Source organism: Osmerus eperlanus, chromosome 10 (genome assembly GCF_963692335.1).
Source record: "Osmerus eperlanus chromosome 10, fOsmEpe2.1, whole genome shotgun sequence".
Classification (NCBI taxonomy): domain Eukaryota; kingdom Metazoa; phylum Chordata; class Actinopteri; order Osmeriformes; family Osmeridae; genus Osmerus; species Osmerus eperlanus.
The window spans coordinates 14,502,421-14,516,244 of record NC_085027.1 but is presented as its reverse complement, the minus strand read 5'-3'; the positions used below and the strand labels follow the sequence as shown (position 1 = coordinate 14,516,244).

Here is a 13,824-nt window from a genome sequence, read left to right as displayed (position 1 = left end):
CAGAAAGAACATGAACAGTAGAAAACAAAGCTAAAAAAAAACACTCTAAAACGTAGCACTATTGTGTCATTGTCCAACATACCAAGTCAGAACATTAAAGTTACAATTTGCTGGAGGTCTGATAAGATATTACATCACTTTGCAATTCTGGAAACCCACTGCAGTTCTTGTAACTTTCTGGCAAGAGGTTTTTCCATGGAGGGCTCTTCTTGGAGGAAGTTCAGTGTTGGTTCAGATGTAATATATTGCCTGTATCCAGGCCAACATGTACAAGACTTTCTAGGAAAGACGGCTTGTCTACATTCCATTTCCAGCTGCTACAGCTGGAAATGGATCTCCTCTCCTTTAGTCAGACTGATAAAAGAGAGGGGACAGGGCCTCGGACCATCACAGAGGTCCACCCAGTCATAATGTTCCTCAACCCCCTCAATAAGGCACCATGGCACCTGAGCCCAGTCCAGTATCAGGAGGTGAGATAACACCAGGAGAAATGCTGATTCATACTGTTGGATCCGCTGGTGGCTAAAACGGTCTCACCCACTCATTGTGCTCACCTGGACCTCTTTGGTAACTGTTCAGATGCTCCTTTGACTTTACAAACAGTGCTGTGCAAACATGCAGATGCTGAGAAAAAGGCCCCACCGGGCAGTGCTTGGAACTGGGAGCAGTTCTGCGTAAATCAGTGAAGTTCAGAGAGGCAAGGCCAGCTGTTTTGTCTCTGTCTGGCAGCCTGTCTGTCTGTGTGTCTGGGGGTGGGGGTGGGAAGGGGGGCTGGGTTTCAAAGCTGCCTCCGGACGGCACAGATGGAGTAGGGTAGTGGTTGAAGGGTCATCCCCAGCTTGGGGGTGAGGCTGGGCACGGTGCCGGGAGGAAACTGCAGGTGGAACCGCTGCAGCATGGTGGTGAAGAAGAGGAACATCTCCATTCTGGCTAACTGCTCACCCAGACAGCAACGTCTCCCTGAGGAAAAACACACTCCCGTATCAGCTCTGGATGTGACAACACACAGACACACACACGCACCATATTGTCTGACTAAAGCTAGACTGCCTCACTCCCTCTTTTCTCTCTAACTCACACTAGACTCTCTCCCTCACTCGATCCGATACAAACAGTACATCTTTAAAAGAAGCTTCGGGTGAATGTGCAGGAACTTGCAATGTAGCAAGCCATTCTTTTGAGACAGATATTAGCCCTTTTAAGAATTGGCTTTGGTCTGGTGGTGTGGTGTGGTGTGTTTAACTGTGTCAGTTTGTTTTTCTCTCAGCAATGACGACACTGTTTATAATGACCCCAGGGGACAACTCACTCTCCGGTGTAGACACTGAGGGCTCACAGCAGTGATTAGGATTGCACATCTAGACCACTCTATTACATCTGACTCCAAATCTAATGAGGTCCTAACTGGAGAATGTAGTTTTATGCCAGCGACCATAGCTGTTTGGAACAATCAGTAATCACACAAAGAGAGAGGGAGGCAGAGAGGGAGGAAGAGGGTGTGTGTGTTCGTAACTCACCCAGAGAGAAAGGGAGGAAGGCTTCCCGTCTCACAAAGTTCCCTTTGCTGTCCAGGAAGCGCTGAGGAGAGAACACCTCCGGATCAGTCCAGTACTTCTCGTCAAAGTTGACCGAGTACAGGTTTGAGATGACCATGGTGCCCTTTGGGATGGAGTACCCATTGACCAGCGCATCCTGGGTGGTGGCACGGAAAATCCCCAGGGGGACGATGTTACAGAAGCGCAGGACTTCATGAAGCACCGCCTCCACGTAGGGCATATTCTGCTTGTCTTCCAATGAGGGGGGTCGACCACCCCCCAGTACGGTGTCGATCTCCTTGTGGAGCCTCTCTGGGGCAAAACAAACACCAGCAACACACTGTCAGTATGATGTTACTATGGACAGCAGGCCTATATGCTTGCCGGCTGGGATTCTTGTCATCATCAATTCACGCTTTGGTCTGAGATTGTCAATCTCAATTTGTGTTAAACACTTCAAGATAAATCGGATGGATGCTCTTTCAAACAAAAACAAAGGAGGCTTCAGAATATGGGATTATCTGGTTATCGGGGAGTTGAAAAACGCCCCTTGTGGGTTTAGGCTGCGATTAGGGGGGCCTGGGAAGTTCCCAGTGGGAACTGACCTTGTATGTTGGGATAAAGGGCCACGTAGAGCATGGCCCAGCGCAGGGTGTTGGTGGTGGTCTCTGTACCGGCAATGATGAGCTCTCCCACGCTGTATATCAGGTTTTCTCTGGAGTAGGAGGAGCCAGGGTCTGCTCTGCTCTGCTCGAGCTCATCCAGGTAGGCGTCTATGTAGTGACGCGGCGCCTGCTGCACCCGGCCCTGAGAGAAACGCTCGATGATCTCCAGCAGGAAGTCGTAGACCTTGGCCGCGTTGCGGAACAGCTTCTGGTGCTTTCCGAAGGGAATCACCTCGATCCAGGGGAAGGCGTTGTAGAGAAACGCCCACCCGCTCACGGCCAGCTCCACGTTTTCGCTGAAGATCTGGATCATGTGCTGGAACTGCACGTCGTCGTAAGTGAAGCGCTGGCCGAAGATGATGAGGTTGGTGATGTTGGAAACGGCATTGGTCACAAGATGTTTGGGGTTGAAGGCCTTCCCTTTGTGCTCGTCCATGGCGTCCACGAAGAACATGCATTCCTCCGAGATCTTCCTCTCAAACATCTTCTGGCCACTGCCAAAGTAACGGAAGGTATTGGAGGCCAGCTTGCGGTGTTCTATCCACCCTCTGCCATATTTACTATTGAGGAGGCCTACAAGAGTCAAAGGGATTGCCTCCGTTTAGCTGATGTATGAAATGTATTTGAAAGCTACTTGGTGCAATAATGACAAGTAAATATGTCTTATGTAATTACAATTGACTTATGAGAAGGCCTATGGAAGCTTTATGGGGAAGAGTTTCTCACCGCCCATTTTGGTCATCTTTATGAATAAAGGCAAGGATGGTCGATCGGCAAAGACCTCACTCTGATGGTAAAGGCACTCCTTCACTGCATCATACCCGTTCAACACGACAGCCGAAATGCCTCCCAAGTCAAGACTGAAGATCTGAACGAGAAATACTTGTTAATATGTAGTTAATATCACAATAAAATCAATGTATGTTGAAATTATTGTTGTCTTTGTACATTATTTAATTTCTTAAGAGGATCAAACGCCCTTTTATATATGACACAATGTTCATGTTAGGTACGGAGAGTGAGCAAGACTGTTACTGGGGCAGGCTGACTCAGTGCTTCTTGGGCATTCCTCGAAACCCTGGGAACACAGCATAGTTGCAGCCTAGGCTACTCTTTTGTTCCCGAAATTCTGTTTGACGCAAAGCACAAGGACATGACTGTCCATCGGCGAAACCTTGATATACTTTCGTCTTCTGATCCCTGTATTGATGTAGGAGCATGCGTGCGTGCGTGCGCCTGCAGATTTCTTTCAGTATGGAAACTATCGCAATACACTTTTTAACTAACGTGATAGGCCTACCATCCCATTTAAACAAACTCACATAGTTGCATAGGCTACTTTGCACCAATAGACGTTGTGATGTCAATTTCAAATGACAAGTTTGGTGTCTTACCGGTCCATGGACAGCACTCTGTTTCCTCAGAAAGACGTGCGGTTCCGTGGCGAGAGACAGAATGTTCCCTATAATAGGAATCGGTGATGGACCAGGAGGGAATCCTTTGGGTCTCCTCTGTCTGAGCAGCTGACGAATCAGCAGAATAAATAGAATAGCAATAAAAAGACTACAACTAAAACTAAAGACAGCATGTTCATACGACACCGGCGCTAGAGTTGGGAATCTAATCGATACCATGGTGTATCAGAAGTTTTCCTCTCTTGTCGAACCTCTCCTGCAAAAAGACGTCTGGCGGCTTCTGGCTATCATCTTGCACAGTTTTTATCCCCCGCCTCTACAAGACAAAGATTGGCTAAAGGTTCCAATGGGACCATAACCGTGAATGAACTTTACCCACGGCTGATGCTGATCCATCGCTTTCTGTGAATCATATTTCCAATCGATTGTTTCCAATTCCTTATCATGTGTGTACATTGTGTCATAGAAAACGACGACTGTGTAAATCCCCGACTGTGTATCATGAGGACGTCTTTAGCTTCAAAATCACGAAGGACTGATGTTATACAACTTTATACATCAAAGTGTATTATGTAAACATTTAAAGTCTTAAAAATGTTGTATGTATTAGAAATCAAACATACATTTAAGATGGTTTTGCGAAAAATATGTGTGTGGTTGGGCTGTCTGAAAGGAATTAAACTTTGACCTAGTTGAGAGTTGTTTGAGCTCCCTCAATTCAACCCAAGAGGTTAGGTCATGTTTCACATTCCTGACCTGCAGTGATGTGCCTTACATGTCTGTCTGGGTCACACCCCTAAACCTCCATCTGGACTGTGCATAACCTTATAAGTATAATGATTATCATTCATTTTGTAGGATTTTCATTCTTTTATCCTCAATGGTTTTCTCAGTGCAAACACATGATTGCTTAACTTGGGCCCTCGGCAGTTTTTAAGGCGCTTTAGCTCAAGGTTTTTGACCCAGAGCTCAATTTGGCTACATTTCTTCTGTCAATCACGATGTTACACGTCACATTCCATCGCAGTCTCTCGTGTAGCCTATAGGTGGCAGTAGAGATGGAGAAGAGATAACGTCCGTCTGTGTTTGAGCTGAGTAGGAAAGCATGTCTGCTGCCTTTGTGGTTGTGGTGAATAACATATCTTAGCTTGCATTAAAGAACTCTGAGGTACAGGGTACTACATTGCAAAGAGTGTGGTTATCGCACGGATATCTACACCTCTCCCTAAAAGTCACTTATATTCTCCTCTCATTTTTGATGGTAATGGATAGATAAAGCATGGGTCTGAGGTCAATCCAATCCTTATCATTTTTAAGCTGGTCAATTTCCCTTTTAAAGCAAATACAGCACTACAAAAAACGTGTGCTCAGAGAGTAGCCAGCATATAACCCTTTGCACAGAACAATATAGAACATTTGGATTCCTCAAAAATAACAAACCATTATGACCAACTTTATCAAATGGCATCCGTATTGATCCCCAGAGCGGAGAGGAAAGGTTACTTTCATGCACACATGCACAGGACGTCACCTCTCCTACCGAGGGCAACCCTGATCTGATTTCCCTCTGTGATCTTCCTTTTAATACTGAGAGAGCCTTCTAAAATAAAGGGACCCTTATGTAATGGTGCCCTTATAGCTTAATGGGAATTCAAATCTCAGAGGACTACAAGGTCATCTTTTCAGGGTGGTTGGATGGTGTTTTCGCCGCGTTGCTCTCCTCATTACTGTTGATTCATGTTTACCCTTCCGCTCCTGCTGAGGCAGCTGACAGGTTTTCCAAATGCTGCTAACCAGCCTTTTCAGACCGATCCTAGTCATGCCAATTTGTCATAGCCTCTTAATGAGCACATTTACACCAACAACCTTGTCGTTCCTGGCAATTCCTTAGATGCAGCAACTATTCTGGAAGCAAATCATGCATTCAGCAGCAAAAGTAACTGAATACATGTATGCCTACAGTCACACGCTGGAAAGGGAGGTGGTCACAGTTGATTCCACCAAATGGTACATCAAGGGCCTGATTGATGATAACGTCTAGAGATTAGATCTAATTTCCTAATGTCTGAACACACCCGCTTCTCCTCGGAGCGCCAACGTCCGCCTGAGGTAAAATTGCATTTCAGAAGGCAATCAAAGATAAGATGCTCCTAACCAGCAGCCACATTAACCGGACAAGGCACTGACAGGTCAAGCGCCCCGGTAATCCCTATGCTACCGCCAACTCCAGGTGTGCAAACCTTCGCCTTGACAGGGTGAAGCACTCACGCTAAGCAGCAAAGCACCAGGTTGAGTGGTTGTGTTGTAGTGTTAGTACTCCACGCAGCCCGATGGAACCGCATTAGTTCATATGAAACTGCATTCGACTGAAGTGGATTTTTTTTCGAAAATAAAATGATTTTCGGGAACAAATATTCTTGCTATTCACCATTAATGAACCACAAATCCGTTTAGATGTTTAAGTTAAATCTATCTCATAACTTCCTCGGTAGATACTGGGCTATCTGCTTCAATTGCCCATGTAGTACAATACATAATGTCACATGTCAAGTGTTTCAATATTCCTTTCCTCTCCATCCAGATAAGGTGAATGATTATCTGTCTGAGGAGGTCTCTTACACAAAGTTGATGCAGCGTGAGGGCCCAGGATAAGACCAGACCCAAAAGGTTACTGTATTGACTGGAAAGTTTAAAGCCAGGGAGTCACAAGCGTACAAGACCGTTTTCAGACCCATGGTATGGCATCTGTGCACACATACACTGTGACTCTTTCTTTTCCGGAAGTTGCCATTCATTATAATCAGACGAGCCTGTTCACCCGCACACCCTGTGTTTCCGACGGCTGGGGAGTGCTGAGAGGGATGGACCTCCACTCTGTCCAATTCCCCTGATTTAGAGGCTCCGTCATAGGATCTGCACTCGGTTCAATAGCACTAAAAGGCTCATCCACACTAATGGGGCTCTACTGTGACGCAGGAGCAGACTCCTGGGCGGGATGCTTTACGATGCCTCACCCAATAATGTAAAGTAAGGGGAATCAGATGATGCCCCTGGAACGGCAGTCCAGTAATTGGCTGGGAGGAACTGGCCAGAACATTGTCAGACACACCATTGATTACCTTGGAGGAGGCCAGTTCACTAGGGTGGCAGTGGTATGGAATTCAAAGAGGGATCATTGACTGACAGAGGAAATAGATCAAATGATTGCATCGTGGTGACAAACAAGAAACAAGGTTGATTTATATAATCTTCACAGCAATAGATTATATTGATCTATAGTAATGCATCTTTTCATACAGTAAGATGGTCTCCAGGAGGTACAGAATATTCTGATTTCCCTTGGTAAAAAAACGTACGAAACCACACCTTATTAAACCAAATCCAACACTGAATGAGTGCACATAGAAAAATGATGGGATTACTGCAAACGTCCAAGTTTTATACACAAAAACTACATTGTGGGTCCATTTTGACTAGACTAGACTAATAGTAGTAATAGTAGGCTGTGGACCCTGCATACAAAATTCCACTCCACCAAGTCAAAGTAAAGAGGTGTAATGATTGTGTTTGCACAGTAGAGGGCTCTGCCAGCAAATCTAATGCTTGTACTTTTATGAGTTTAATGTCAAAACACCAAGCACTGAACAACATACTTTTGATATATACGTATGGCAATTCAGAATTCTTACATTGTCTGCTGGTTCGACTATGTTCTATTTTAATGAATGACCTCATGGCAAATAGTGATATGAAATGGAGCAAATTAGCTCTTTTTTGTGAATGGAGCATTTTTGTGACCGTACATTGACGTCATTTGTGTACTATGTCCTTTACTGGTTTGTTGTAGCCAATGGAGAGATCATCATTGGCTGGCGGATTGAGCTGCACGTTCTGATTGGTCTAAAGGATATAATTAAACACTTACTCATTTCACACAGAACCCCCAGTGGGAGATATATAAACCTCTGCATTGTGGCAGAATGCAACAGATTCACAAGTTGGTCCAAAACTTGAAGTCAACTCATTTCATCTCTCTTCACCAGAAGACCTTTTACCTTTGGTGAGTAGAGGCTTACTTCAACTAATTTGTTCTAGAACATGACGCTCTGTCCTGGGGTGTTGTCACTACTGTAGGGATGTCATCTGAAACTATGGCGGGTCCGTTTGGTGCAAAGATGATTGGAAGGAATTGAATTGGAAGCCATTTACTTGACTTGGGTCACTGGCCCTCAGTGCTTGAACAGTAAAAAGATGCAGTTGATCTGACTTTTCAAGGGTAGATAGAATGATTGTGTTAAGTGTGAGAGGCTGGACTCTGCACCTCATTACACTAATGCACGGAGTTGCTGTGTTGGTCGCTGCCAGGGGCTCCTTAGAAAGATAATATCTCTAATGCTGCCTCTTCCTCCGCCTCACTGTGTCTGCATGGCTAAGCCAAGCCCAGCTTCAGTTCTTCAGGGAGCTGTGGATGGTTAACTGTGACAGTACTGCATGAGCTTGTAGCGCTACTTGTTAGACTCAACAGAGTCGGGAACAAGAGAAAAAAATTATAAAGCTTTGGGACAGAAAGAGAGAGAGAGAGCGTAATGGAGTTCAACACTAATGGAGGATGGATGAACCTGGATTCTAAGAGAGAGGGAGAGTGGCGGTTTCAGACAGAAATCAAGTGTAGTAGAACTCCAAACTTGATGTGCGTAATGGGATTTAGAGGATGCTGTTGGTAAATGTGGATGTCAGTGTGTGAGAGTATGTATGTGTTAAAGCCCAGTTGGGATGTGTGATGTGTTTCTGCAGGGCACCATGGTGATCCTGAGGCTCTCTGCTCTGCTCCTTGCCTACACCCTGGTCATGTGTCAGATGTACAGCTCACATGCTGCCCCAGCCAGGTGAGCCATCCCGCTTTTCACATACGGAAACACACCGCAAAGTCTCTTACATACTGTGTTAACACAGATATTTGACATATTTTTATATAATGCTATGTCCAGTCAGCCACAGGTCTGACATCTGATGAAGCAACATTCCCATCCCAGCAACATTTTACATTAAATTAAGAATTAAGTAAACAAAGTAGATGTGAAATAACTTAAAGGGATGTGATTCCATATTTCTGCCAATAATTGTTATGTGACGGTGATTAGAAAAATATACCCTATATATGAAAAATAAATATGAAAATAAATATGAAATCTAAAGACAAACTCCTTAGGATCCTATGATTAATTACACAAACGCAATAATGGACAAATGTTTTTATTCAAATTTGTACTTGGTAATTTTCCATTGGTAAATAATCCAATTAAATGAGAGAGTAATGTGTTGAGATGATTGCAACTGCTTATGTCTAATATTTTAAAATGGTTGTTATATTGAAAATGTTTAACATTCCATTTGGAAAGACCTTGGTTACCAGTCTTACTACATTATTGATTTAGTCATAAAGCTAAACTTGGCCACCTGTCAGCTCTTAAAAGGAACACTTTTAGCAAATTGTTTTGAGTTTGGCTTGCATCCCTTAAAGCATGAGGCAATGGCTTTTAGCCTGAGCCAGACTATTTTTAACCCAGTACTGGGCTGGTGCCAGTCTGATCAACCTAATCGACGATGTGTTTCCAGAACCGGTCTGGAGACCATGTCGGAGCGCGTCACGCTAACTGACTATGAGGCCCGGAGGCTTCTCAACGCTATTGTCAAGGAGTTTGTTCAAATGACTTCAGAGGAGCTGGACCAACAAGTCAACACTGATGAAAACAGGTACATCAAACTTCTCACAACCCCTTAACTCACATTTCATTTCCCAGGATTCCCAGTGGACACTAAATTATTAATTTCACATTGCCTTTCATGCAATACATGTAACCTCATATTTTTTTGTCAAACAAAGTAAGCGGTGAGCCTCCGATAGTTCCAAGTTGGCTGTTTGTTAAAAGACATCAGGTATCGTCTTAGAAAGTGATTTAAAAAAATCTATTCTCTGTCATAATCTACCTTTCATGCATGGATTGCAGTTATATATCATTGAAGCTATTTCCTAAACAAGCCTGCACTGGAATGTTCTGAATTTGAAAAATGTTCATTGATGCAAGAATGTTCGCATGATTTGTACTGCTACAGTACAGGAATGGAAAGCATGACTGAATGCTGAAACAGAACTAAAACAGTTGATAAATAATTGAGGCATGAATTATTGAATTATTATTTCTATTGTATAAGACCTTAAGTTGGTTATAATTGACTAATTCCTTAGTTCAACTTGGTAGCATGGCTTTACTTGGACAAGGTATGACTGCATGAGTAGAGAGTATGCATTGAGAGCATGTGAACGATGTTCTGATCAGGGTGCGACTGCATGGTTACCATGAGCCTGTCTGCATGTCTGTGTGTCTCTCTCTAACAGCCTGGATAGACCCATGTCCAAGCGTTGCTCCAACCTCAGCACCTGCGTGCTGGGGAAACTGTCCCAGGAGCTGCACAAACTCCAGACGTACCCACACACCAACGTTGGGGCTGGCACACCTGGCAAGAAGCGCAGCCTGCCTGAACACTATGCAAGCTATGGAGACTCCTTCGATCGCATCTGAGTGGCAGTCCCCCTCCTCCTCCTCCTTAACTACACCCCCCTCATCCCATCCAGTTTCATCATGATTGAGATTGCTGATGCATGTGGAACTTGCTTGCTTGACTGACTGCCAAAGAACCCTGGTTGCATTTTCTGTTGTTGAATTTATTTGACAGAGAATTAGATATTAGAAGCAGAATATTTTTATTTTATTTTGGACAGTTAAATGAATCAAAACTATTAATCCATACTTTCACCTGTGACTGTGCTTCTTGTTTAATAAACTTATTTTTATACTTGAATTTGTTTTCCCTGTTACGTATTTAAAAAGTAAAAACATTGAACAATAGTTACACTGTCCAAGTGACATAAACACTAAATTAATCTCTCAACTAAGTAAAGGTAAGGTACGGATGCTGTTCACAGAGAATTCATCTGATGTTTTAAGTGCTAATTATTTGTATTTCTCTATTCAAGCCTTTGACAATGGGACCAGTGTATGTGTCTCCTGAGTCCTGACCTCTCCCTTTCCCTCCTTATCGCAGTGTGACGGCCCAAAAGCGTGCGTGCAACACGGCCACCTGTGTGACCCACCGCTTAGCTGACTTCCTCAGTCGATCGGGGGGGATGGGCAGCAGCAAGTTTGTCCCCACCAACGTGGGCGCCAAGGCATTCGGACGACGAAGGAGAGACAGCCCCATGTGAAAAGGCATTTCCGGGAATTGGTATGAAAGCTCATTTCCTTCCATTTCTGTCTTTGTCTCTGTCATTTTCCTTTTTTCCGCACACACATCTCTTTCTTTTTCTTTAAATTTTCCTTGATTAAAGAATATTATTTGGTTGTAATTGATGCACTTTAGAAGAACATAGTTTGGTATGTATACCTCAGATACATTTAGTCTACATTATCTCTTTTTTGTTCCTCTTATTGTAACAGCACACAAAGTTACCTAAAAATACCTAGTATTTCCTTCAGGATAAAATGTTTTACTTGAATTGTGTCTGTCTTGCCAGGAAGTAGGTTAATCTCACCCTTCTCTGCCCCTGTTGTTTACCTGCAGCCTACGACCCCTTTTGTGTGACAATGCTACATTCAGACCCTCCTACAGACACCTGGAAACAAGAATCCTTCTTTGTTGGAAAAAAAAACTTGAGAAAAAAAGCAGAAAACAAAGGCAGCCTTCAGACCAGACTTCTCGTGTCCATAGAAATGTTCCCAAAATTCATTATTGCTCTATGACTATGAGAGGAAACAAGCACCTGGCAAACATGACAATGATTAAACAAATATTATAGGAAATGTACGTAATGAGATAATGGAGGGAAAATACAGTTTCCCTGTAGGAGACATTGAGACCAACAAGACTTGTGTTGGTTCTCCTCTCTTCTCCTGGCCTAGAGCACATGTATGTTTTGTCAGAGGCATGTTCCTCTCTCCCGTATAGGCAGCACACTGCGGTGGAGCGTGGACACCTCGTCAACATCCACCACCCCACCCCACCTCCAACCCTTCACCCCTGCCATGGCTGTGTCTTGTGCCTTGATGTAAAACACGTCTTTACATTTCATGATTGTACAGTATGTTTAAACGGTGCGAGGAAAAATATTACAGAATCTGAATATTGTAATAATTGTGAATTGAAGCAAGATTAAAATGTATTTTAGATACATATGGCTCAGCGGTGCTTGTTTTATTTGTCTACGACTCTCCAAGAACAGCAGTGATGGATGATATATGACATGTTTAATTTAAAGTATATATATTTTAGTCTAAAAACAATAAACAAGATTTAAGTCTGACCGGTGAATTAAGTTTGAAACACTCATATTGTGATTTGAGGAATCCTAATATACTGTGATTGCCGTTGAACTGTGACACAACCCAAACTACGATGCAACTGAAACAACTTTAGCATCCTTTATGCCAGTTTCTCTTTACACAGTTAGATCTGCTATCACCTCAATACTCGACCGGCTCTATCTTGCTCGATCTCCTATCACTAGAATAGCCTCTCTAAGACTCAAATCCACAGATTGATCACAAAAGCGTTGTTTGACTTTGTCCACTGTGCCATAAACACACAATTCTTCCTCAATAACGATACAGAAAGTTTCTCTAAAATGGACACATATTTTAGACATCTATAAACTCCCTCTGAAATACTGTTAAAATACACATTGAGACAAATAGCAGCCTAAAAATGTTTTGCTCTTTTTCACTTTGACCGTTTTTTCTCTGCGAAGCAGTCGGGGATTTCTACGTAAAAAAAGCCCCTCTTTCAGCAGCTTCCAGACAGACAAACAGCCAGAGGACACGGACCATATGTTATTGCCTTATTATCTCCACCGTGTATTGTTACAGCCAGCCCGGTCTCCCGGGGCTGGGACAAGCCTTCTCTGAGCTTCACGCCTGCTCGTCTTCCTTAATTGACGTGCTGGTTCCCCCCTTGTCTGACCTCTCCTCTATCTGTCTCTCATCTTTAGCGAGAGGAGGCTCCCATTTGTTGCCTGAAGTATCAATTCTCGTCATCCCCGGGGGAGAGCAGTTTCAGGCTCTCCTTTCTCTCTTTTAATACCAGTGAATTAACTGAACGATGATAGCAGTTGGAAGTGTATCAGCTGGGCTCTTAATCACCCAGTGGGGAGTACTATACTCTTCCATCAAGCTGTGCACGTGCTACAGGTGTTATCGACAGAACTATTGGATAACGGAACCTGGGATCATGTGCTTTACTTACATGATGATCTCACATATTATTTTAACAATCCCTTTGTTTATGTGTGTGGGCGGGTGTAAGGTGGGCAGCTAAAACAGTGTGACAGCTCAGTTGTGAGGTACGAAAAGTCCTCGACACCATGCATAATTCAACAATACACATGTCAAGCAAATTATCTTATTCATAGCTCATGTCATGTCTACTACCTCACCCCCCACACAATCTACAAATGACTTTTACACTTCTAAAGCCGTGTCAGAAATGTACCTGTCGGCTTCATTCATCTGAGTTACGTAATCCCAGAGACAGCGGAAGTCAGTCAGGCAAAAAAGACCACAATAAGTACAAAGAACAACAACAAGTGTGACAGATGCTTTGAGATTTCAGCCACTCAGTCAGTGACTCACAAAAGGGCACATTGCCTCCTGTAACTTTCCTGAGAGTTATCGGTGAACACTTGAAGGGATGAGTCTGAGCAGACTGATGTCAAGCTCTGGTGCCTTGTGCATTCAGAGGAGAAGCCCAACAACACACCAGGGGGCCAAGGTGTTGTCTGAAGGGACATGGAGAGAGAGAGAGAGAGAGAGAGAGAGAGAGAGAGAGAGAGAGAGAGAGAGAGAGAGAGAGAGAGAGAGAGAGATAGAGAGAGAGAGAGAGAGAGAGAGGGGGGCTGTCATGGAGGCCAGGGAAGAGATGAGGATGGACATTGCTTTAGACAAGCACAAATCCGTCTTTGACTGTCGGACACACACACCTTGAACCCTTAAGGAGACCTTTCAAGAACTTTGAGCACACAGACTGAGTCCCTTGTCATCTCTCATCACTCGAACACAGAGAGAGCAGCTCCCCATCCAGTGTCTGACCTGACGCTAGGCTGTGCAGTGAGGAACAACAATACTTTGTACAGGCATGGCAGCAATGTCTGAGTAACCA

General features: G+C 43.8%; 2 protein-coding genes across 3 annotated transcripts; one reads left to right on the top strand and one right to left on the bottom strand.

Moving 5' to 3' along the window:
- Nucleotides 1-119: 119 nt before the first annotated feature.
- On the bottom strand, nucleotides 120-4,086 carry LOC134028541 (vitamin D 25-hydroxylase). The gene is made up of 5 exons (XM_062472162.1): nucleotides 3,595-4,086; nucleotides 2,927-3,068; nucleotides 2,141-2,773; nucleotides 1,518-1,847; nucleotides 120-960 (listed from the first exon to the last, which is right to left on the bottom strand). The coding sequence occupies exons 1-5, from the start codon at nucleotides 3,832-3,834 to the stop codon at nucleotides 779-781; spliced, it is 1,527 nt and encodes a 508-aa protein (XP_062328146.1). The 5' UTR covers nucleotides 3,835-4,086; the 3' UTR covers nucleotides 120-778.
- A 3,491-nt stretch (nucleotides 4,087-7,577) lies between these two features.
- Nucleotides 7,578-11,404, top strand: calca (calcitonin/calcitonin-related polypeptide, alpha). Of its 2 annotated transcripts, XM_062471164.1 has the most exons (5): nucleotides 7,578-7,675; nucleotides 8,410-8,501; nucleotides 9,232-9,369; nucleotides 10,720-10,899; nucleotides 11,236-11,404. In XM_062471164.1, the coding sequence occupies exons 2-4, from the start codon at nucleotides 8,416-8,418 to the stop codon at nucleotides 10,877-10,879; spliced, it is 384 nt and encodes a 127-aa protein (XP_062327148.1). In that variant the 5' UTR covers nucleotides 7,578-7,675; nucleotides 8,410-8,415; the 3' UTR covers nucleotides 10,880-10,899; nucleotides 11,236-11,404. The 2 variants fall into 2 exon arrangements, with proteins under 2 accessions (XP_062327148.1, XP_062327147.1); XM_062471163.1 differs by lacking the exons at nucleotides 10,720-10,899; nucleotides 11,236-11,404 and adding an exon at nucleotides 10,013-10,476.
- The last annotated feature ends 2,420 nt before the right edge of the window (nucleotides 11,405-13,824 follow it).